This window comes from Patiria miniata, unplaced genomic scaffold (assembly GCF_015706575.1).
Source record: "Patiria miniata isolate m_02_andy unplaced genomic scaffold, ASM1570657v1 HiC_scaffold_22, whole genome shotgun sequence".
Taxonomy (NCBI): Eukaryota; Metazoa; Echinodermata; class Asteroidea; order Valvatida; family Asterinidae; genus Patiria; species Patiria miniata.
This window is the reverse complement of record NW_024037061.1, coordinates 12,773,257-12,798,291: the sequence shown is the minus strand read 5'-3', so window position 1 is coordinate 12,798,291 and position 25,035 is coordinate 12,773,257. Positions and strand designations below refer to the sequence as shown.

At 39.9% G+C, this 25,035-nt stretch overlaps 2 protein-coding genes across 10 annotated transcripts in view; one reads left to right on the top strand and one right to left on the bottom strand.

Moving 5' to 3' along the window:
* The window catches only part of LOC119730485 (fibropellin-1-like), a 31,534-nt gene extending 9,470 nt beyond the window's left edge, over positions 1-22,064 (top strand). The window contains exons 5-13 of one of the 9 annotated variants that reach the window (XM_038203426.1): positions 267-392; positions 5,260-5,370; positions 5,819-5,941; positions 6,853-6,975; positions 7,512-7,616; positions 9,959-10,129; positions 11,427-11,531; positions 12,740-12,850; positions 19,040-22,064. In XM_038203426.1, the coding sequence (XP_038059354.1) occupies positions 267-392; positions 5,260-5,370; positions 5,819-5,941; positions 6,853-6,975; positions 7,512-7,616; positions 9,959-10,129; positions 11,427-11,531; positions 12,740-12,850; positions 19,040-19,233 (1,169 nt within the window). In that variant the 3' untranslated portion in view covers positions 19,234-22,064. Of the gene's footprint in view, positions 1-266; positions 393-5,259; positions 5,371-5,818; positions 5,942-6,852; positions 6,976-7,511; positions 7,617-9,958; positions 10,130-11,426; positions 11,532-12,561; positions 12,682-12,739; positions 12,851-19,039 lie in introns of all 9 variants that reach the window. The other 8 variants (XM_038203425.1, XM_038203427.1, XM_038203429.1 and 5 more) reach the window with 8 other exon arrangements.
* On the bottom strand, positions 14,107-15,332 carry LOC119730487 (galanin receptor 2a-like). The gene has a single exon (XM_038203435.1). The coding sequence runs from the start codon at positions 15,330-15,332 to the stop codon at positions 14,181-14,183; it is 1,152 nt and encodes a 383-aa protein (XP_038059363.1). The 3' UTR covers positions 14,107-14,180.
* Positions 22,065-25,035: the final 2,971 nt, after the last annotated feature.

Here is a 25,035-nt window from a genome sequence, read left to right as displayed (position 1 = left end):
TCGGCTGTTGCGTCTTTTGTTGAAAACGGTCCTCCATGGTACAGTTATTGCTTAGTCTATGGGAGAGTGTTATATTACAGGGACAAAGGGAAACACAAATCATTGTCTTGGGGGGTATAGTAAACTCGACTGCGTGTACTTGTTATTATCCCTAAAAATTCAGGTGAAACATTGACAGCTGAATTCACTTTCATCCCTGGTACATGTCGGGTGCTAATGGGCTGAAATTATTATAATGGATATATGGTTGTCTTCCAATTTTTCAGGCCCATACTGTATGGATGGTCGTGTTTGTGGCATGGGAGGCACCTGTTATCAGTCATCTACGACTCCTGGTACATACTTTTGTGTCTGTGATACAATGCACACTGGTGCCGACTGTATGACGGAAAGTAAGTTACATGTACCACCAACTCCTCCCATTTAATTCAATTCCCCCCACTTTAAAAAGTGGGGGGAACTTATCCCCCCCCCCCCCCCCCGTCCCCCACCAATTGATGCCCATGGATCTATTATACTAGTAGTATACTAGTTTTTTTTATTTTGACTGCTCCATGCTTTACAATTCATCCCTACTAGTGCATACTAGTTTCTGTTTAATATTAACATAATATTAAATAAATGAATTATTGAGCTATAATTTCCCCATGCATTAAACAGTCCCAACTAACCCACCAAGATTAATGTGATGCCTCCTTAAAATGTTCAAGAATTTGATAATGTTCTAATAAGCTTTTGTTAAAAACAATTCCCCAATTATCAAAGAATCGAGATTATAAAGAATGTTGTCCCTCATAATTAGTCTAGCACCAGCGGCAGCGGAACGGGTTTGAAACTGGGGGGGCAGCACCCAAAAGGGGCACTTGCAAACCAAAAGGGGCACTTGCAAACCAAAAGGGGCACTTGCAAACCCGTGCTGAAATGTCGCCACGTTTTTTTTGACGGACACTTGGCCTCCGTAAAATCAAATAGGGGGGGGGGGGGGGGGGGGGGGGGGGGGGGGGGCTTGTTCCATCTTCCAACATAGGGGGCGCTCTTCAAAACCAATGATTATATGCTAAACATACATTATGTGCCCATTTTCAGGGCGTCTTGTATGGGTTTTGGGACTTGGTTTTCATATTCCTCGTTTATATCAAGAATATCTCTACCATTATTGGGAAAAGGTTACTTCTAAGAAATACTAAGATACTTTAAGGGCATTTTTATTTATCTCGAGGGGGCACATTTATGGCCGCAAAAGGGGCACTTGGGAAAATCTGGGGGGGGGTGGGGCAAACGCCCCCAGCCCCCCCGGTTCCGCCGCACCTGTCTAGCACATCATCAGAGTAGTACTCTCAAAAACCCTAACCCTAAAGTTAAGTTCCCTAGGACTATCCTGCTAAATCCAACAGAGTAAATTTGACGATCATATGAGTTTCCTGCTCAATCCAACACAGTCCAACAGGTCATTTTGCTGGGTAACTTACGTTACAAAATGACTTGCCTGCTCAATCCAACAGAATCCAACACTGCCTTATTTTTCTGTTGCCTGCTGAACCCAACTGAGTCCAACTTGGCGTTATTTACCAGCACCCAACATATTTTGACTCTTAATGTTTTCATCAGGTTAAATTAGTATACGATTACTCAAAACTGTGTTTGACCGAATATTCGGATATTCAAAATTGCCAGCTACAAATGGGTGCTGTGCGGGTCAAAAGTTGCACGCAGAGCGCGCCAGTTAGAATTTGCATGCGGCGATCGATATGAAGTGTTTTGCAGTAATTGTTTTATAACTGTCAAAAACCTGTTAAAAGGATGGAAACAATGAACAGCCGTCGGAAAAAAAGTTACCGTTAACACAAAAAAGTGCACCTGACAATGCAACGTCCCAACTTTATGATAAAGTGGAACGTGGCTACACCGAACACCGCTATACCAAACATTCATTTGGCTATACCGAACAACGTCCTTGGCTCCCGATTTTTGTGTACAAAACGTACCAAACATTGTTGTTGAAAAATGTCAATGGACTAGTGGCTGTTATTTCCCCAAGGAATAGAAGGGGAAAGCCACCCATTACTGTAGGTAGTAAGCTAAAAAACTATAATCACATAATTCAATAGTTGGCGCGTGTTCAAAGTCGTCTTTCAGTAACTACCAGGGCGTGCAGGGTGAAGTTCTGAAGGGTGCTATTTATTGAAAAGTGAGTACCAGAACACTGGTAGCTTAAAATATACTTGAAGCGGCAAAAATTAATTCTATTATTGGGTTGATGATCAAATATTTGAATATTCGGTATAAATGGGACAGCGGTATATTCCAACGGAAAAGTAACATAGTTGGATCCTGTTGGGTTGAGCAGGTTACATGGAGTGTCATCTTGCAAGTCTTTTTTTACTGTAAATTCTATTGTAAAATAAGAGGATTATCACCTAATGGCTTTTCAATCGCAAGAGTTCATTTTGGTCTTGTTTGTGGTCTTGTAATCGACAATTACAATTTTTTTTTTTATTTAATGATATTTTTTCATATTGATTTTAAACCCAATTCTTCTAGAATGTCCTGACTTTATTAATATTTTGATGTTGAGGTGGCTTGAAAATTATTTGAGCAATAAGCACTTTCACTGTGATATGCGGCGATCTTCACGTGGCAAAAAAAACATGCATTGCTGAGCACAGGCGACAATTGACAACTTTGGCGATTCCAAATCATCAGGCATTTATTCCAATATGCGCTCACCTCTAGCAACGCACGTTCTTGTTGCACCGTGAACAAGATGGCCCTTTATTGCCATCAAAGTGCTTTTTTCTAAAAGGAGCCAATTTTTAACTTGAAAATGATATGGAAAGGGTTAATGTAACCAGTTGGCAGATATTGGCAGGCTGAACACTTATGCTCCACATATTAGTCAATCTCTCAGGATTCCAGACACAAAACTGCTGGAGAAGTGACAGCCCCATTTCCTGAATGTATAACCATGACTGTAAAGTTGAGTACATGTAAATAGCTCAAATACTGCACTTTTAAAAGATAAAAGCATGCGTAGAAAGTGTTAGCTTTTTAACACGTTTAATTGTCTTGAAAACGTTGCAGTACTTTTTGCTGGGACAATAGTTCTGTGATGTTTGTGAAAGCTTTCTACCTGTTAATCTAACCGACTCCAGAAAGTTTTCATTGTTTGTGTGTGCAACAATCAAACATTTTAGGGAATTTTGTGGTATTTGGCAAAACGTTCTTCCCGAGTTTCCTTTCATTTTGGCTTTACTTTAAGCCTTTAAAAAATTTGACTGTTCCTGTCCACAAATTTAAAATCAATGGTTGCGAAAATTTGTAAAGTCCAGTGTATACAGAATTGCCCAAGAGAACCCTTGATTTGTTGCCCGATTGTTCATTCTGTTGTCCTCTCGTAACAACAGCACAATTGACAACGCAAATCCCAAGCCTGGCCTGCGAGTCAGGCCCATGCCAAAACAGCGGTACTTGCCGAGAAGGAGCCGGCAACTCGTATATCTGTGATTGTCCCTCCGATTACGACGACTACATTGAATCTAATTACCTTAAAAAACTTGAATCCTCGATTCCGATTGGTTGGTCCAGCATATTGACAACAGTGTATAATATTGTCCCATATACCATGGTCAATATCCCATTCCTTTTATCGATTGCACTGTTTTTACGATGAGCTCGCTATTCCTGCTCCTCGTAAGCGTGATAACTGTTGGAAAATTCCTTCCATGATGTGTATTTCCATCTTTACTGTGCGTCAAGTTTGCTTGTATATATATTAGTTGTCTCACTCGCGCGCATTGAACTTGATCGGAAAATGTAGTGTGTCTGTGTCCCACATACACACTACATTATTCCGTGTTCCAATTGCGTTTGTGGTATTATAAGTTATCCCGCGAGCGCGAGCTCGAGTGGAACACGGAATAATGTAGTGTGTCTGTGTCCCACATACCATGAGGCGGAAGGCCGAGTGGTATGTGGGACACAGACGCACTACATTATTCCGTGTTCCACGAGCGCGAGCGTGATAACGAATTTATCTTCAAGCAAACTTGACGCGGCAGTACAGTTGGAACAAGCACGCTTTGCACGGACATTCTGCAGTATAGCGTATGCAGCTGGAATGTCGCTCGTATCTTGGCACAACGGAATACGCGGAGTGCGGCATGGACCGAGGCCGTGCTACATGGTTATATGTAGCACGGCTTGTTGCCATGGACTGACCAATCAGGATCGAGGATTCAAGTTAACTTGAAGATAATAACTAATATCTCTCATTCATACCTATTCATTTCATATTATACATAACGTAGGACCATTTACATATCATCCATCCATTACTGAACCAGGGTTTATCAAGTCAATTGCACTTTAATGCCTGTGAAAATCCACTCAAGATTTGAAAGAGCAAATCAAACAATTTTTTTTGCTTAAAGTCAGTTTATATAGATTGCGCCCAAAGAATGGTGAATTTGAGAAATGAATTATGATTTTATGAGAAATGAAAGAGATAATTAAACTACCTGTGTTTACATAGCGCTGGAGTTGTGTAGTTGGGTAGAAGCACAACATCGTTGCAAATCTGTAATCTGAGTTACAGTATATTGGCATGTGATCACTCGTGAAAAAAATTAGGACATGCGTGGAACAAAAAATAGGGCATGTGTGGATAAAAGGGAACTAGTTAAAAAGTATAAGAGGCAGGGGGCTACGCCCTTGTTAATGCTATTTTCGCAAAAACACATAAACTGCTCACACTTAGTGCTTTCAATAGGTTGGCGCGGACGTCCGGGGAATTTGTACATTGGCATATCAAGCTCCAGCCCAGACTTACAACTGTATTTGCTTGAAACTCAGTGGTTCTTGAGTCTGGAGTGCTGAGTTGTAATACAAATAGCAACCGATGAAAACTGGTGTGCAAATCAATAGATGTTTTCATCGGATGACATCATATCATCATCATATATCTGCCCCAATCTATAAAGTAATGCAGGGAAAAAGAATTGATATCTCCGTTGAGCCTCATCGTAATTGGTTAGAAGTGTATATAATCTACACAAATAATCAGATCAGTAAAAAGAAAAACTAAACCTAAACCCAGCCATCCTTTGATTTGCATTTTTACATTGGCTTTGATTTGCTTGTACATGATTTGCTTGTTGATGTTCAGTTGACTTAACCTCCCTGTTTTTGTCATGAGTTTCTCCTTTCCATCCATGATAACCTTTGTAACTCAACCCCTCATGTGCCTATAACTCCATGCAGTAACCGCATGCAACCCTAACCCATGCCAGAACAGCGGAACCTGTGCCCTTAACGGAAGTGGTTTTTCTTGTACATGCCCAACGGGATATACCGGCACCATGTGTGAAACAGGTACACGTACATTGGTATAAATTGTGTGGATTTACCGAGTTTTTATTCAGATTGCCTGATGAGAAACCTGAATTCATAACTCAATTGATTTTGTTTGGTATTTTCGCTTGGAGTATAAACTGATCTGAAGCTCTTTCAAATTACGTCACTTCCTACAAATTGTAACGTGCATTGGCATTTTTTGGTGTCAAATTGTCCTGACGTGCAGCTACTGGGCTGTTTATTTCGAAAAAATTTCGAACAACATGACCGCATGTTTGGAACATTTTGCACACTCCGCGCATGTGCACCTATGGCATTACAGTTGTAATTTTCCTACGCAGATGGATGTCTATAAGAGGGGTCTATTATTCCATACTTTAAAATGAGATGAAAGTATCGAGCATTTTCGTTTTGTATTTTACTGCGTGTTTTTATTTATTTATTTTATTGATTTGTTTGTTTGCAGTACCTCCTCCCAATGCTTGTGATTCCAACCCTTGTATGAATGGTGGAGTTTGCATGGCCAGTGGGAACACCCATACTTGCGACTGTCCGGACGGATTTACTGGAGCTAACTGTGAGACACAAGGTACGCCACCACATTTACCCCCAGACATCTTCTGGAGGACCTTTCTTAAAATCGTTCTTCCCTATAATTTGTTCTTATTTTGCATGCTGGCCGCAATGCAACTTACAGCCATACACATAGATGCCACATACTTTTCCAGTTTTAACAGAAATTCCGGTTTTAAAAAAAAATCTCACAAAATTCCTGTGTTTTTTTCCCTTCCGGTGTCAATTATTGAAGGGGAAAAAAAACCCGGAAAAATACTGAGTGATTTTCAAAATTTTTTTCCGTTTTTTTTCCGGCTGTCAAAAAAAAAAAGCATGGTAAAAGAGAAGAAAAACTGTGGAAATGTGTTGATTTTTACCTCGTAAGGGACTTGAGTTTAGTGCTTGTGCTAAATGCCTGACTCCTATACAACATTGTGCCATGATCTCCCCACCGGGCATACGTTGGACACGCACGCATACACAGAATCAATCACCTTCGCTGCATAGCACCCACATGACTGGTACCTGCGTGTTGCAGCTATGCACTGCAATTCATGATGGAAGTTTTAAGCCTACGTAATAGCGAGCAAGGTCACTGGACTTTCCTGATGATGGATCAGACACACATGTGGCAACTGATCCAGCCATTGATACTACACGTGTATTTGAAGCAAAAGTGAAATCATTCGGAAAACTGGTCAATAAATGCTACCTCACAATTGTGAGTTATTTCCCTGTAGGCTGTTGAAAATAATGCCTGTAGATTTGTTTTTCCAATTTGTTTATGAAACATTGCGCGTACAAGCACCTGATGGTGTTGAACACGCAGTTGTAGTTTTCCTACGCAGATGGATGTCTAAGAGAGGGGTCTATTAATCAGGCTTCTTCGTTTTGTATTTAACTGTGTATTTTTATTTATTGATTTTATTGATTGTTTGTTTGCAGTACCTCCTCCCAATGCTTGCGATTCCAACCCTTGTATGAATGGCGGAGTTTGCACGGCCAGTGGGAACACCCATACTTGCAATTGTCAGGATGGATTTACTGGAGCTAACTGTGAGACACAAGGTACGCCACCACATTTACCCCCAGACATCTTCTGGAGGACCTTTCTTAAAATCGTTCTTCCCTATAAGTTTTCTTATTTTGCATGCTGGCCGCGATGCAACTTGCAGCCATAAACAGAGGTGCCACGTACTTCTCCAGTTTTAACCGGAATTCTGGTTTTTAAAAAAATCTTACAAAATTCCTGTGTTTTTCCTCCCGGTGTCAATTGAAGAAAAAAAACCGGAAAAATACTGAGTGATTTTCGAAACAAATCCGTTCTTTTTCCGGCTGTCAAAAAAAAGCCTGGTAAAAGGGAAGAAAAACTGTGGAAATACGTTGATTTTTACCTCGTAAGGGACTCGAGTTTAGTAGTACATGTACATGTCGGCCCACTTACTTGCACACGCACGCACGGCACAACGTTGTTCGTTGAAGTAATCTTAAAAAACAAGTCTTTGTTGTTGCCGAGCCTCCATGCGATCATTTTAACGATGAAGAAGTTTCAAAGAAATGACATAAGAATGCAAGTTTGAAAATTAAGATTTTTTTTCTGACAGTGGACTGTTCACCTTCTTACCCTTGTGAGAATCAAGGGACTTGCAATGCCAACGGACAGTGCATGTGCCCCACTGGTTACACAGGCAATCGCTGCCAAACTACAGGTAGGTGTATAACTCCATGCTATAGAACTCCCAAAACTGGCATTTCCCAGTTTGGTCAGGCTGGGAAGTGGACGGTAGTACCTTTCCTTACAGTTAAAATATTGGTACCTTACCTTACGGTTACAATATTGGTAGTTTTGAATACCTGACCTACCTTACGGTTAAACATTGGTACCTTACTTTAGGTTTAAAACATTGGGAGTTTACCTTATGGTTAAAATATTGGTACCTTACTTTACCTTAATCATGCTGCTGTTGAATCCTTGTGAACTATTTAGTGTCATGAACTTTATTAATTAAAATGCAAACATGGTGGTGCCCATAAATTGGGCAAAAAAATCGGCTGAGTGCTTCCTAGCGAGGCGCCCTACTTTAACAAATATGGGTCATTCTATAAAATGGGGTCCGATTTGTGTGTGTGTCCCTGTTACATCTGATATAAGCTTTTATAAATTCAGGACACATTCTGTAATGCCTTCTCCAAGAGTGATTGCAATGTATTTTTCAAAGAAACAAAACTTAGTTTGAAGTTTTAAAGATACTCTCATGACAAATTACACAGGTCAGGTGTAACAGGGACACACAAAAATGTCGCATTTTTGGATCAAAATTTATGGAATGACCGAAAGGGAAATGGTAATGGCCAATCATACAACTTGAAAATTCCATGATTTGTCAAAGATATATAGTCCTCCACTGTGTCGCATTTTGATGTTTCCCTCGACTTGATTTGTATTTGAACATTTCAAAAAGACCCTTGAGGATGTAAAGGTAAACTCCATCATGTTTGGTAAATTGGGGGTACATGTAGTATTTGGAAAAAAAAAGTTTTTTCCAACAATGGCCGGCCGACCATATCATTGCAAATTGATACAGAAATTCCACTTTTCTTGAAAACGACAGCACACCAGGTGCCATGATTTCTTGAGACTATTATTCATTTATAGTCAAGTAAGGTTACACTGTAATTTGGCAGTTTTTTTATATTTGTGAATTTTGTATATTACCTTTAACCCAGTGTAAACACAAGCCTATTAACCCAGAGTAAACATAAATATCGTTATTAACCCTCAAACATAATAAAATAACAAAAATAATGATAATAATAATAATTAACATTTATAAAGCGCTTCATCCTCATCATGTACAGTAACTATTCCCTGCAAATCTAACCCATGTCAAAATAATGAAACCTGCATGGAAAATAGGAACTCATTTTCTTCCGTGTCACGTGATATGCGGGACTCACTTCTGGCGTTTTCACAAAGTAGCGCTAAGCGCTAATACACATAGTTAGCGTCACTTCGTGAAAACTGGAACATAGCGGTATCTGATGTTTGAGTTTCACGAAGTGTACTTATGGTTAATTAATATAACCACTCGTTATTTTGTTCCATAAAAATCATCAGACAATGCAACAAAATATGAATTTTGAGGCTAAAACAATATTCAAATCACAGTTTCAAAACATCAACTTAAATCGCTTGTAGTAACCTCAAAACACACATTCAACTACGTAGCGCTGGAGTATATAGTCGGTTAGAAACACAATGTGCTCGCATATAATCTGAGTTACACTATTGGTATGTACCTACTCGTAAAAAAAATATTAATAGCACGCTTGGGAAAAAAAAGGGCACGCGTGAAAAAAAAACTAGGGGTAGGGGGCTACGTACTTCACCCTTGTTAATGCTATTTTCCCAAAACACATAAACTGCTCACACTGAGTGCTTTTAATAGGGGGAGTTTTTCAATTTGTCGATATGGCAATTATTGGCAGCAATTAAGTCTTCACAAACTTAGTACAACTAAGTGAATTAAGCCTCATTTCTGGGGTTCATATTAAACCAAAGTGAGTCTTCTGCAAAGTTGAGTAAATAACTTGAATTTTCAATATGACAGTGCATGCTTAGAAAATGTATAACATTTGTATCTAGATAATGTTGCAGTATATTGTGCTGTGTAAATTGTTCTGTGATTTTTTTAACCCTTCTAACTGACTATTATATATATCTAACTGATATTTTACATGTGTAATACTTTTATGCAACAATCAAGCATCTTGGAATTTTGTGGTTTTTGGCAATTGTTTTCCTACTTTAAAAGGAACTGATGGGGGCATTCGTAATGTGGTGTTAAAGGTGAATTCTTGGATCACCGCAAGACGACCAACTGCGAAAGCATTTGCCAAGAATGTTTTCATTTAGCTCGTAAAAAAAACAGAAGATAATTCCTGTCCACAAATTTCAAAACAATGAATGCAGAAATACCACAGAATTGCCCCAAGAATGCTTGATTTGTTGCCTGATTGTTTATTCTGTTGTCTGCTGTTCTATGTGTAGTCACAACCTTGCCACCGCTCCTAACAACAGCACAGTTGACAACGCAAATCCCAAGCCTGGCCTGTGAGTCAGATCCGTGCCAAAATGGCGGTACTTGCCGAGATGGAACCGGCAACTCGTATAACTGTGAATGTGCCGGTGGTTACCAAGGCCTTAATTGTGAAACTGCTGGTGAGTCCACTGACTGGCTAATTGTTGGTGGCGGTAACCTGTCGGTGGTGGGAATTTATTTAGCCTTTGTGACTTTTGTCATTTCTGTCATTTCGTAACAACACTGTATACTGAAAAACTCTTGCCAGTAATGCAGTTATCTTTAAGTATTACATATGTTATTTCAAACTACCTTTCACAAAATTTAAGGCGGACTAAATTTAATCTAATTACCTTCAAACAAACTTGAATCCTCGATTCCGATTGGTTGGTCCAGCATATTAACAACAGTGTATCATAATATTGTCCCATATACCATGGTCAATATCGCATTCAGTGTATCGATTGCACTATTTTTGCATGTGCCCAACTGGCTACACTGGTGAAATGTGTGATCAAATGAGTAGATGTCTTGTTACTTTTCAAAAAGACCCCCTATCCAGTTCGTTGGTGTGACGTCAGTTCAGTTTAAACCACGCCCACTGACCATTCAGTAGCATTGGAACCATTAGAACTGGAAGCTAATGTAACTTGGGTTTTTTTCCAATTGCGCTAGTAATCAGTGGTGCGCGCGCGTGTATGATCTTTTACTAATGAACCAGATACAGTTGTCAGCCTTTTCACGAAGGGACGAATTCAGCCAAAATCCATATTTTTTTCAAAATTCTTTTTCCGGGCAAAATCGGTTTAGTAAACAGCAACGAACCTTTTGGCAAAGTTTTTTGGGTCAAAAATCAGTTCAAGTCAGTGAAATCATGACAATCAATGCAGGGAAATTTCACCTGAATGATGACGTATTTTAAGTTTTCACGAAGAGACAAATTCCAACTTTATCACGTTGTTTTATGGGGCAAAAATAATGCGCGTATAGGTGTTGGAGTTTTCACGAAGAGACAAATTGAATTAGCCCCGCAAAAAAGTCGTCGTTGCGGGCAGCAAACAAAACACAGTAAATCGTGACGTAATAAACAGGACTCGTGTATGCTACTGTGCATCGGGAGTCCTGTTTATTACGTCACGATTTACTGTGTTTTGTTTGCTGCCCGCAACGACGACATTTACACAGTTGCACGTTCGGGTCGAAACTGGACCTGAAAAACAGCTCTCAAAAGTATCTTTTGTACTCATTTCATGACAGAAACAATAGTCTTTTTTATTTCATCACACCTTAGGCTACATATACCCGAAAAATGACGGAAATGTCTAAGAGCATTCCACATCCTCTTTAAAAACAGAAGAAACCTCACACAAACATCTTTTACAAAGCTTTAACTGTTGATGATTTTTTTTTGTTCAATTTGTTGTTTGATTATTGCAGCCGACACCTGCGTGGTGGGAATGACTTGCATGAATGGTGGTTCCTGTAGTGCATCTAGTGGTCAGATCTGTGTATGTGCAGCAGGCTTCACTGGAACGAACTGTGGTAAGTATTGCTTGTGGTTTGATTCAGATCTAAACTTAGTAAAAACATTTAAACTTAGCCCTCCCCAAGCTAGGTTATTTTAATAGTGGGGTGCTGTGGTCCAATGGTTATGGTGTTCGACTTGTGTGCCGTGGTACATGGGCTCGAATCCTGACCGTGGGAACAATTACCATTATTGCTTTGTCCTTTGGATGGTATGTAAAGCCGTAGTTATTTTGTGTAATGCATGTTAAGAACCCAGTAACGTTTATCGCTAAGAGAAGGGGTTTGCCCCGGTGTTTCTGGCAGTGGCTGCAATATGCGCCGCAGCACCTTGTACACCCTTATAAGGTGCTACATAATGGGTCTCATATTTCTCATGAACCTCATTTACCTGTCTTTAATAATAGACATAATTACCAGCGCTTTGAGTACGTAATTGTTGGTAGATATGTGTGCTATATCAAACTCCAGTATTATTATTAATTGCTATTTTTCTAGCGAAAGAAAGTTATTCACTTTCGAATTAAACATCAAATAAAAATTCTAGCCAAGTTAAGAAGAATAATCACTTTATAAAGTTATAAATATTTAAAGCCTAGCAACAATTCAGGCAGACCTTTTTATACACGATATGGGCAAAACCAAAATGCAAATGCCCAAAATAGGAATAAAAGATATTTGGAGACATTGAAATTATTTGAAAAGCACAAAGTCCATTACATGTTGACTGCAGAGTTTATGTTGTACAAGTAACTAAGAATTATACAATTTACTAAATTAACCCTAACTCCCTACTAAGTTTTACTAAGTAGAAGACCATGTCTATCAAAATCCATCACTGATCACTCTGCTTCACATAATGCTTCAGGACCAAATCTGTTGAAATGTCCACCTCTGGTGCCGGTGGATTTTGATGGACTTGGTACACATGGTTTATCTGCCAAAATCCCCCAAATTGGGAGGATGGAATTTGATGGAGTTGGGAAGGTTAGGCTTAAATTCAAACCCCCCAAATTGAAATGGAATTGGTTTGTACATTTCTCTGCAGACACTACCGAAACAAATTATTGCACTAGCAATCCTTGTAAGAATGGCGGAACTTGCATCAGCATAAACGACCGGTTCACATGCGCCTGTAAAAACGGCTACGTGGGACAGACTTGTACCAGTAAGTAATTTCATTCAGATAACTATTACATTTGATTGATTTGTATGTTTCTTGCCAGAAATGGTAACCCATCCATTCTGCACCGACAATCCTTGTAAGAATGGCGGAACTTGCACGAATGACGGAAAATGTCTCTGTAAAATTGGCTATACGGGGCACACGTGCATAAGTAAGTATTTCATTCTAATAATAATTACATTACCCTGGCCAAATTTGATACGGAGTTAGATTGGTCAGGCAGAATTTGGCTTACTTCAACTGTGCTCATCTACTACAAAATTTACGAATGCTTGGAATTTGTTTGTTGATGCTTAATGATATCCCTACCCCTCCACCCTCAGCCGTTGGTGGTATGCTTGATTGTGGCTTGCTCTAAATCCTTGCCATCCCACAAAATGAGTGCTTTGGTTAAATATTTTAAGGTAATAGACACCATTTCCAAAAAAAAAAACCCCAACCAAACATACTTTTTGAAGATTTAAACAAAATAATTTCCATTTTAATAAAAATGAGAAAATGCATCTTTGTTTTTTTTTCCCAATGCGAAGCATGGTTTCTGTTGAAGACCCTCCCTTTGCATATTTTCATAGATATATTTTGACTTGCACCTTCTTGCGGTATGATCTCCAGTTTCTCACTCGGGAAAAAATACTTCTCATTCATGGATATGTAACCGATGGCAAACTAGACTAAATATGGTGAATTTGGGACAGTATTTAGGGCAAAGGCAATGCTGTTTCTTTGGTAATTCCTCTTTTTTTTTAGAAAGCCAGCAAACTAGGCGCAATAATTTCACAGGATGCTTGATGCTATTTTTTACTTAAAATCAAGTATGGAAATAAATGAATCTGCTGCAAACTTCTCACTGACTGGATTGACCTGAAATATTCAATTTCAACAAATTAAAATGGCCTGATATCTCAGCCTTAGCGAGGCCAGCCCCGAGCATCGGGGGGGGGGGGGGGGGGGGGGGGGCCAAAGTACCAACAAGGTGGGCCCACATACCGTAAAAATACAAAAATACACATGTACGGCTTTTGCCATTTGGGGGGGGGGGGACAAATTGCTCCCCAAGGTTGGCCCGGCCCCAGCCCCTCCAGGCCCCCCTTTGATGACAGGCCTGAGCAAGGCCCTCTTGCTGAGGCTGAAATATCAGGTCACTTTAATGTTTTGATTTTAAAATCAAGTAGTAAAATCAATTTTATACAATCTTGCAGTTTAGTTTTGTAGTGACTGCAAATGGGTCCATTACCTTTGAAAACAACGTGGCATGTTCAACTTGCCAGGAAATCCTGCAAAATCCATCTGCTTCTTTGAAAATTGCGTGGGTTTCGTTTTAGCACAGTCATCTTTACTTTTCAACATATCAACAAGTAGGCACTTCACATCATTTCAAAAAGTTACTCTAATTTGGCTCTCATGAGTTGGTCACAACGCCTTTTCCATTCGCCCTATACATTTAGAAGTCTTAGAACTTACATGTAAATAGGGCTCAGTCTTCAAAGTTGTGTTTCATTGGTGTCGCTGGTGGTCGCATTATCCGTGGAGGAGTTCTTGTTCCCCGGGGCACTGATTACAAATGGAGGATGCGCGCTGTTGTTCTGCCTGGCTCGACCCTTGCATCCAAACACCTGAGCCAAAGCAACTCGGTACTGCTCACTCATTACGCCGTAGACCAACGGATTGATGAAAGCGTTGATCAACTGCGGCAGAGTGGAAATCCATCGAGCGCCACTGCCAAGCGTAATCAGTAAAGGATCGGGGATGTGGCCAATCAAGCAGATCCACTCAGAGAAACTGAGGATGCGGTACGGGACTTGGCACATGAAGAAAATGACACCGTTGACGACCAACATCTTGGCCACCTGGTTCCGAAGGAGCAGAGCTTTCTGAGCTCTCTCCATGGTGCTGTTTTTACTCCTGCGATTGTTCAACTGTCGTACAATTTGGATGTACATATAAACATTGGCCGCCATGGTGATGAGCCAGGGAAAGTTTTGGAATGGCGGGACGGCGTATCTAACCCACGAGGACACCGCATCACAGCGAGTTACCAAGGACGGAAAATCCTGATACTCATCATCGTCAGGCCACTGGAACTTTTGTAGAATCAGCCGAGCTGAGTGGGGCACCGTCGAAGAGGCAAACAACAGCCCAAGCAGCCAGCAGAGCCCGGTCATTTTGTAGGTCCGCACTCGAGTACGGATTTGACGGTGCTTAATGGGGTGACACAGGGCCAGGTATCTCTCATATGAGACGGCCGTCACTGCAGCAATGGCCGTAAAGTAGCCAGTGTTTAAAACCAGAATGAAACTGACGCAGCTGGCAGAGTTCTCAAAAGGAAAGTCAAAGGCGACGGGAGATGATGCAAAAAGCCAAACGTAGATTGCCGTCGTCATGCACAGATAGAGTACATCGGCCACTGCCAAGTGGGCCAGGTAGACGTTGGTATCCGACCTCAGTTGAGGAACCCGGAACAAGACAAAGAGAAAAGTGGAATTGGTCAGGATCCCAAGAAGGCAAATGATGGGAATGACGATAGGCATGATGACACGGTCCGCAGGAGTATACAGCCACTGAGAAGCTGCCTCTGCGCTTATGTTGAAAGTCTGTAGTGTACCGCACTCGCCCGAGGATGTGCACGATCCCATGGTCCCTCCTGCTGACTTCTCTTGAATAACAGCAAAATAGTTACAGGAGATTCACGAATATGTCTTATTCAAATGACATCATTTCCTACAGACCATCCACGTGCATCTGCATTTTGAGCGTCAACTTGCATAACGCGCATCGGCTGCGTCCTATTTTGAACAAGAGGCGTATTTGGAACATTTATAACACTGCACAATGCGTGCTTGATTGCGCAGTTGCACTTTTCCTACAGAGATGGCCGTTATAAAGCGAGCCGTATACGCAACTTTTCTTTGCGTCAGCAGAATGGTATTGATGTGCAGCTGGGTTTACCCTTTTTTTTTCTAGACGCGTGAATTGGACGGTTGCTTTTCCTCAACTCTGCTGCTGCTCACTTGAACTGATTCTGAAGTCATTCGTTTACCACCTCCTATCAAGAGACATCGGGTACTGTGCCCTGAATATGCGCACTAGCTGTCTCATATACTGTTGACACAAAAGCAAGAGCAAATATCGTGCAAAAAAATTAAGAGCTTGGCGAATTATGAAACATAAAACCGATCTGTTAATGGTTAGAAGAAGTCTGATGTGAGCTGGGTTTGGCCAGTTTGTACCTGTCGGCTCGTGTGGAACAAAGTAAATGTTTCTGTGAATTACCGTATCCCATCAATCAGTCAAATAATAACGCTGACATATATGAGTACATCCCTTGAAAGCATTGGACTTGAGCATAAAATAGTCATCCAGCACAAGCTGGAGATGTATTTAATCTACGTAATTGCATCTCCCATTTTTGAGATGAGACCATTATTTTGTGACTTCAATATTTGCTGAGGTGATTTTGTAAATGAGATTAATACTTAAGCCGTCTATTGCTCAGACTCTGCCAGTGGGCCATTATTTTGTGTTTGCTCTTGTAGCCGGTACAAGGCCAGTGGAAATGCAACAGGCCATTCTGCGGAAATGAGCTTTGCGTGTCTACATGTAGATGGGATGTAATGAGTTTTGATGATGAATAATTGAGCTTCAGCTTCCTGTGTTCTTGTCATTCGAGACACTGGTCGGAAAATGTATTGAAAAAGGCGGTTCCCACTATATATCTTTGCAATTGGATATATTTGCTTTTTGTCCAGAAAGAGGGTGATGTATTGCTTCTCATCAGTCATTCAAAAGCCAATTTCAGATTGACTTTTCCATTGATCATAGAGCTATATTAAATACTAGAGTGCTGACTCGTGTACATTGTGATGCCTGCTGGGCGCATCCATGTTTGTGCCCAAACTTATGGAAAATTCAAAATTGTGTACGGCTTTTGAACAGCTATTTGCATATCTGTGTTTGTATTCTGTGTTTGTGCAGATGCGTTATCAAAGCCGATCCGCCCAAAACTGAAATGCACGATCAGCAAATGAGCGTTTCATTTTGCTCTTCCCAAACAGTGCAACGCATGCATGTATCCGCTGCAGATGATTACCATGACTTTTTTTTTAAAAACCGTCTTGAAACGCGCTTAAGTTGTTTTCGTGCTTTCTACTTGCGCGTTCCATTTAGAGTACACTTTCAAAATTCAATCCATCTAATTTCATTGTGTTCTACAAACACGCACATGAATTCAAAATGTCTGCGCCCAGAGCGGCTTCAGAGCTTCTCCGTGTGCAAGAATAAGGAGTTAGCCTATGGCCTATACAGACAGACTGTAGTGATATCTATAACTACCGGTCTAACATCTACTCCAATTGCACCTTTCACAGCTCCATAATATGGTTGTGGCGCCTGACTTAATCGCCAGTTATAAATGTACAGAGTCTATAAAAACAGCTCTCAAATTTAACTTATTCAAAGTATTTTATATGCCAGAAATAATTGCATTTTGTATTTTGATATGCCTTAAGCCAGTTATAACGAAATAATGATTTAGGTGGAGGTCCATTCTGCATTGACAATCCTTGTAAAAATTGTAGAACTTGCAACAGCCTAAACAACAGGTTTCTTTATCTGTAAATATTCTTTGTGGGACTGACATGTAACAGAAAGTAATTTCATTCAAAAAATAATTCAATTTCTTTGCTCAAATGAATTGAATGAAACCAACCAGCAGGTCAACAAGTTCTTGGTTGTTTCGTGCTCTGCCAATCTGTAAGCCATGGCAAGGAGAGCCAGGTGCTCGGCCCAGTCAGTTTGAGATCTTTTCACCAAAAGGCTCGGCATGGCATCCATGATTAAAATGCTCTACCATCCCGTCAGATCTTGAGTGGCACGTAGAGGTGTGAGTTCTCCTCAAGCCAAGGGTCAAGCACATCTCACTGAAGACTTCTGATTTGAGTTCTCTACCTTAGTTTTAGTGCATTTCAAGGGGGACTCCACATCGGGCGACAAACTCGTCCACAAGCTTGGTTGTGACCGTCTTTAGCAGTGTGATCAGTAACTGGAAAGCATTCAGTCCATCTGGTACAACAGTCGCCCACCACCACGATTTACCGCATACCTCGTTCAGTGAGAGGAAGGGGCCCCAAGACATCAATTATGGCTATTCACTCAATAGGTGCTCCCATTGGTAGTCCGCCATCCCCGCCCTTCTCATCCTTGCAGAGGTTACCGTCTTCAGCACTGTGTGCGTTGCTGGACCCAGCAACGTTTTGTCCGACGTATCTGTCCCATGCATGGGGGCCAGTAGGAACAACTTTGGCATAGCTAGACAATGCCCAGCATGGGCGTCACCAGGATTTTTTTCTAGAGGGGGCAAAGCACATCCCCCCCCCCCAAATCCCTATTTTTTTTCCAGCATTTTCCCAATTGATCATTTTTAGAGGGTGGGCAGGGATATTCCCCTCCCCCCACCAACCCATTAAATTAGCAACAATATGATTTCGCCCCTCTTTTTCTTTGTTCCTTTTCTGCGTGTGTGGGGGTGGGGGCAGTCGGGGTCACCCTTGACTGGACACCCCTCATTGTAGGGTGATACCATTGTCCTGAATGGGTATACAAAAAGTGCCAGTCAATGTACAGAGTATGACTCTACGGGAAGAACTGTACTTTTTCATTTTGGTTTGAAGTGTTATGGATATTTCAGTTGGGCTAAACTCAATTAAAAAACTGAGTATTCACTAGCTTTTGAACAGTTTTCCAACAAGTGCATGCAGACTTTTGGTTATCCTTTCTGTAGTTCTGGTTTTGGTGAATACAATGTAGTTTCTAATGTGAAATCTGTTGACCCCAATGTTGGCGTTGCGTGGACGTTTTAGAAAAATTGGTATTTCCACACAAAAATTGTGATTTACATATTTACACAGCACACGTTGAGCAGATGAGACCAGCGTTTCCACGTACCTTGAAAGTAATGGACTTGAGCATGAAATAGCCATCACGCTCAAGTTAACTAAGAGATGTATTTATTATACTACATAATTGCAACTCAAATTTTTTTTTTAAGACCAGACAGCTATTTTATGACTTTTTGGTATTTGCTGACTTGACTTTACAAATGAGATTATTACTGAAGCCATCCATTGCTCAGACCTAGGCCCATTTGTGATTGCCTTAATGTTTTTTTTATAATGATGGATTGTTGGGCTTGAGCTTCCTGTAATTTGGCCGTTGAACGTCACTCAAGATAGACACATCAGATGTTGTTTTAAAATGTTCATTCACTTGTGACTGGACTTTTAAATTAACAATTTATTTCAATTTTCTTTTCTTATTTCTCTCTCTCTCGCCATCTCTGGTACAGCTCTGACCACCAACGGCAATGGTACCAATAGCCAGACGGGACTCCCCCTGGAGATCTGGTGGATTGCCCTGATCGCTCTGATCGGTCTTCTCCTGATCATCATCGCCATTGCCGTCTGCGTCACCGTCATCCGCTCCGGCGATTCAGATCAGGCCCACATTATTGGCAACCGCAATGCCAAGGGATATCCCTAAACTCCGCCTCCGAAAAAAAAAATTGCACTGGTCTCTCCCATCTGGGCCCAAATTCTCAACTGGGCCCACATTCTCAACTGGGCCCAAATTCTCAACTGGGCGAAATTTCATAGAGCTGCTACGTACAAAAAAAGTGCTAAGCAAATTTGTGAGCTAAGCACGAATAACTGAGAAAGCAGTCAAGTGCAATACATATTACATGACATTTCGGCTTGTAACCTGTTTTTTTTGCTAAGCAGAAAGATTCTGTGCTAAGCACATTTCTGTGCTTGGCAGTTTTATAAGATTTAGCCCCTGTAATTGGCCAATCTTACAGAGCAGGGCCCAATTTCATGGCGCTGCTTAACAGTTAGCAGAAAAGTTGTGCTTGTACTACAGCTGAAAATTGTGCTAACATTAAGCACTATGTTTTTACGGTGTGGATGTGCTAACGGTTGAACGCGATGGAGATTTCCATTGTTACGTCACTAAGTAAAGCGAATTTTTCTTCTGAGGTACGCGTGCCCTTTGCTGTGTTTACTGCTTACGGTCTCCATCGCCATGAAATTAGGCCCAGCTCATCAGCACAGAAAGCAAAGTTACTTACTGATTGATGCTTATAGCACATGCATTACTTTTGCCTAGGAGCTTCATGACATTGGTACTCAGTGATCTTTGGTAAGCAAATAACACTCTGTTTGTAAAGATGCACACTTTAATTTTTCAGGGTTTTTTTTTCCAAAAAGTAAAGTCTTTTTATTGATAACTTCATTGTCTGTTAGCATCAGTGGAACTTTTCAACTGTACGTTACTTCCTCGCTTATGACAATATCAAAAATGGGGAATCCCAACCTATGGCTGGAAAGCTCAGTTTATTGGTATAGAGCACCGGACCGGCAATTCAGAGGTCACTGGTTCAAACCCCACTCCCCGGAATGTCGAGTTTATACCTCTGCTTTTCAGAACCAATCTCTTAGTTCAAGAAAATATTCCACATGGTGTTTAGGCAAACCTTTCATTCATTAGCCCGCCTCCAGTCAATTTCTTTCCTCAATTTTAAAATATAAAACACAAGTTAAATCTTTGGCACAGGTAACAAAAAGATGTGTATGGATGTAGTGTTTTTTTGTGTCGAGGACAGAGTGCATGAGTGAACTACTTGACATGAATCAGGCATGCAACTTGTCCTCGGATTGGCAGGTTTTCTCTTTTTTTTAATTTCCGTGTGTGTCATTAAAAATAGAACACTGTACAAAGTCTTGGACATATTTCAATTTCCTCTTTTTTTGTGCGTGCCTGATGAATTGTTGATGAGAAATCGAGATTGTCAAAAGCCATCCCATCGGATTGAAGAAAAGCCATCCCATCGGATTGAAGGCAAACTAATTTGATCAGCTGCGGGCAGCTTTCCTTCATGAATTGCCATTTTAATCAAGTGAAAAGCCTTTCAGTGTTGATGTTTGACTTCAAACACTGTCAGACAGGTACATTTAATTATCCGTTCTTTCCTCACAGTGCCAAGATCTTTTATTATGTGGATGATTGTAACATTTAAGGGAAGAGACCCTGCATTAGCTGATATATCGGCTAGAATGTCTTAAGTGCATTGTTTTAATTCTGTCTTCTTTATAGGCAATTGATAACGTACATGTACTCAAAAGAATGAACCCGCTGAAAAGTACAGTAGATTGCTTTTTACCCAGTACACTTCTGGAACCTAGTTTTGAGAGCTAAATATATTTTTTTTAAAGTAACCAAGTTTTAATGATTGTATAAGTAGAAATACACAGTCTACACTACTTGTATTAGTATCATTTTCTAGAGAGAAAAAAATTCTTGTCCATTTAAAAAAAATTTGGAATGTCTTCCAATTTTTTATTTTTTTTTAAAATTAATAAATACATTTAAGGGCTGGGCAAAATACGGTGATTCCGAGAGCTCGGTACGCAAACAGTAGACAATGCTTTGTTAGGCCTACCACTTGAGAAATTCAGTGGGAGAGACACACGCCTGATTGTAATCTGAAGTTGGGCCTAAACGTCCATACTCTCAGTTGAGAAGCTGAATTGCGAAGGACGTGGTTGATCAGAAGGCATGTCAAGTCGCCTCAGGCTGCCGCCATACGACCCCTTTCTGACCACAGAGCACAGCCAGCGATCGAAGGTGTTGATGTTGCATATTGCCAGGCTTACGGCAGCAATGCATTTAAGGGCCCCTCCAAGTGGTCCCCCAACTCTCTCTTTTAAACCGTTGAGGGGGTACTTGTTGCACATAGATCCCACTCTCCCCCAGCCCAATTTCACTCCCACCTAAAACAAAATTTGATACTAGAACCAGATTTTGTAAATTCGTTCAAGGACTGAACTAAAAAAAAAAGGCAAAGCCTTTAAAAATAATACAGCGCAATAATTGTGTCCTTTTTAAATTGATTTTGTTGCGGAGTAGATTTGCTGTAAACTTTGTGCCAATTACTTGCGTGCGCGCGTAGCTTCGTAGTCGTAGTTTGGGATAAAATATCTGACTTTTATAATCGCAAATCAGTTTAATCGGTTGTATATTTCAGTACCAAGTTTCAAAATGGATTGTACGCTTTTGGTATTGAGAAACAAAATATATATGCAATGTATTTAAAGGAGTTTCTTTTAGTGAATATTAGTGTTTTCTACCGACAAGCTTTCATATGTATACAGTGGGCCTTATATTATTTTAGTACATGTACATATGTGGATGGAATGTTTTTGAAAGGAATAATGAAATTCTAGATTCTAGGCTGAAGACGGATTTTGACAAATTTTGTATTTCTTCATGTACATATACACAGTCGTCAAGTGCTTAAAAGGAGATGTTATTAATTCACGATATTTTGTTGGGGGTTTTATGGTTTGGAAAAATGTAGTTTTTTTTGTTTTTTATATATGTACAAGTTAATGGTACCATGGGATCCCATTGGGATCCATGCTATTTGTTGTTTGATTCTTGACAATTAGAGAGGTTTCGCATGCAAACGGATACGTTTAGTGCGACGGATACGTCATCAGTTATGACGTCATTCGCCACTCACTATCCGCTAAATGTGCAGACGACACGCATATCTCGCTCGCTACACGCAAGTAAAAACGGCTACGGATAGCTAAACGTAAGTGTAAGCGTATCCGTTCGTTTGCGAAACCTCCCTATTACCCTAATTGCCATACCATTAGTCTGTACCCTGAGTGGACAACAAACTGTCAGGCTATGATAGTGCACTCGTTACGTATGGTCTCTAGGCTATCTGTCTTGACTGCTACCCTAGATACCATACCATTAAAGGATTTAGCATAGAATTATGGCTGGTCACTCTTACACGAAGCATGAATGGAAATTTGCGAGAACACGAACATGAGTAGAATAAGCCATTTGCGAGTAACCTATACCCTTTGGGATTTACATTTGAAAAACGTCTGGTACAATGACTTGCTCAGAATGCTTGGCACATTTTAACTTTGAATTCTCCAGACCAAAGACACTGTTGCTAATCACAAGATTCGGGGCAAGCTCTTGCATAGTTACGTAAGAGACGCTCAGCACCAATACATCGTTCACAATGGGTGAGAATGGCACAAAGACACCAGACCATGCCGGAGCTGGGGGTTGCTAGCATAAGGCTTGCCCCGAATCACGTGATATAGTAACAGTCTCTTTGGTCGGGAGAATGCTAGGTTAAAACGTGCAAAGCATTGTATTAAGTCAGCGTTCCAGATTTTATTCAAATTTAACTCGCAAATGGCTTATTGAAATGAAGAATAGAATAGAAATGAAGCCTTATCAAAAGCTTATCAATTTGTAGCGTAATGTCATTAAACGGCCGATTCAGACATAGCCGAATTCTTATCCGGCAAACATTCATATAATTAATCAATTTAATCTCACCCTTTTCAGATCTTTCATGGCAGACGGGAAAAAAAAGCTCAGGTGATCATCTGATATCCTATCACTTTATGATTACTTTACTTAATATGACGGTGAAAAACTTAATATACTATTGCAAACTGCAACGTATGTTTAATATTTTTTTTTGATTTCAGTAATACATACACGGATGAATTACATTTCGCAAATGGCTTCCAATATCTGAAGGTTGACTTTCAGTGCTGTGTCTAGACTTGTTTGGATTAAAAAAAACCAAGTATTAACAGAGCAATTTTGTACATTATGGAGAAATCTAGTTATGCCAGAAATTGACTTTTAACAGTTAAAAACCTGTTTGTTATGTAAATGCAATTTTCACCCTTTTTTTCCTAAAGAAGACAAACTACATGTGCAAAAAGTCTGTTCAGTTCAAAACAAGCAACAACATAAAAAACCTTAGTTGTGTATCTGATAGTTTGGTTTTGGTATGAATTTTAAAGAATGTTATGACTGCTTACATTTAACAAACTCAGACTAGTGAATAAAAGAAAGGGGATCTTCTTTCTGAAATAGTATATTTTCAACTTCTCAGATGATTATAATCATGCAAAGAACATTATGTGATGTGATTATGTAAAAAAAGAGAAATCATTGAATACAATTATTGCTGTCCTATCACGATTAATGCTCCATTTTTTATAGAAACACACATGAAATTTCTGAGAGTGATTGAATTTTGTGAATAAAATTTGCAGAGTATTAATCACACGTTATGAAAGCCCACACTTTATCTTGTTGTTATTCCACCCGCTCCCCCACGCGACAATACTGACCCTTCACCTACCAGAAAATTCCTCTCAAGAAAATGTCAAAACAAAATAGAAATATATGTATACAAACATTGCATTGAAAAGCTGCTACATAGTTTTGTGCGTAATTAAAAAAGTTAGTTACCCTGTACATAAGTATAAAACACAAACATACCGTCGACTCAATAAGCCTTTTTGAAGTATGCTGGCCACAGCAGGAGAGCATTATTTAAAGTGGGTATATTTGAGTAAATGCAGAAGCATTTACTCAATCAAATTATCGCCCTCCTATTGTGTCCGCAATACTTTAAACATGTTAAAAAGGGGAATATATTTCACACCATATCCTTTTATCATGCATACAGAGAGGAAAATTTGGCATGAAATTTGTTCAGACAAAATTAACTAGCATAATGAACTGAAGAGTGTCACATTCTTATAATAAACACTGAACACTGCACAAAATCCACATCAAGCACATCTATTTTTGTTGAGACAAATATATTCGGAAATGGTTTCATTGTTGGACCGCATTTTCACTCTCATGTATGCATGTGCTACATTCTAAATTAAAGTACTTTGCAAAACTTGCTTTTAGTACATCAGATTATACATTTACAACGTACCAACTTATTTTGTAGGTTTTCCCGTCCACTTTCGCAACTTGTTCATAAACTCAGACAAAACGCGAGGCACTCTGGCAAAAATAAGACAGAACTGGGCAGATGTCGAAATGAGGGTTTGCGGGTTTTAGGAAACAGAATACAATTCTCCTTACAATACTGTTGTTGCACTTCAATCGGGCATTCCGTTGAAAAGTTATGGCTGTTTTAAAGTTCGCATTTATCAACATGTCCAAAAAGTAAAATACTGGGAATAAGACTCTTTAAAGTCTCGATTGTATAGTCGTGAAAATAAAGATGCCGACTGTTTTTCCTCAACTTACACTTTTATTTCACGTGTTTTACACTAATTTCTTTAGAATATGTGTAGTAGACGTATCAAAGATAACTCTGTAAAATCAAAAAAAATCACCCCCATTCGTTTGTTTTATTTCTTCAATTTTTTTTTCCACTACGGCCTGTGCCCAGTTCCGTTTCATTTTGCCAGAATGCCTCATAAACGT

What these genes read in the sequence shown, in the direction of transcription:
- LOC119730487 (XM_038203435.1), bottom strand. Translation starts at nt 15,332, where the DNA reads ATGGGATCGTGCACATCCTCGGGCGAGTGCGGTACACTACAGACTTTC.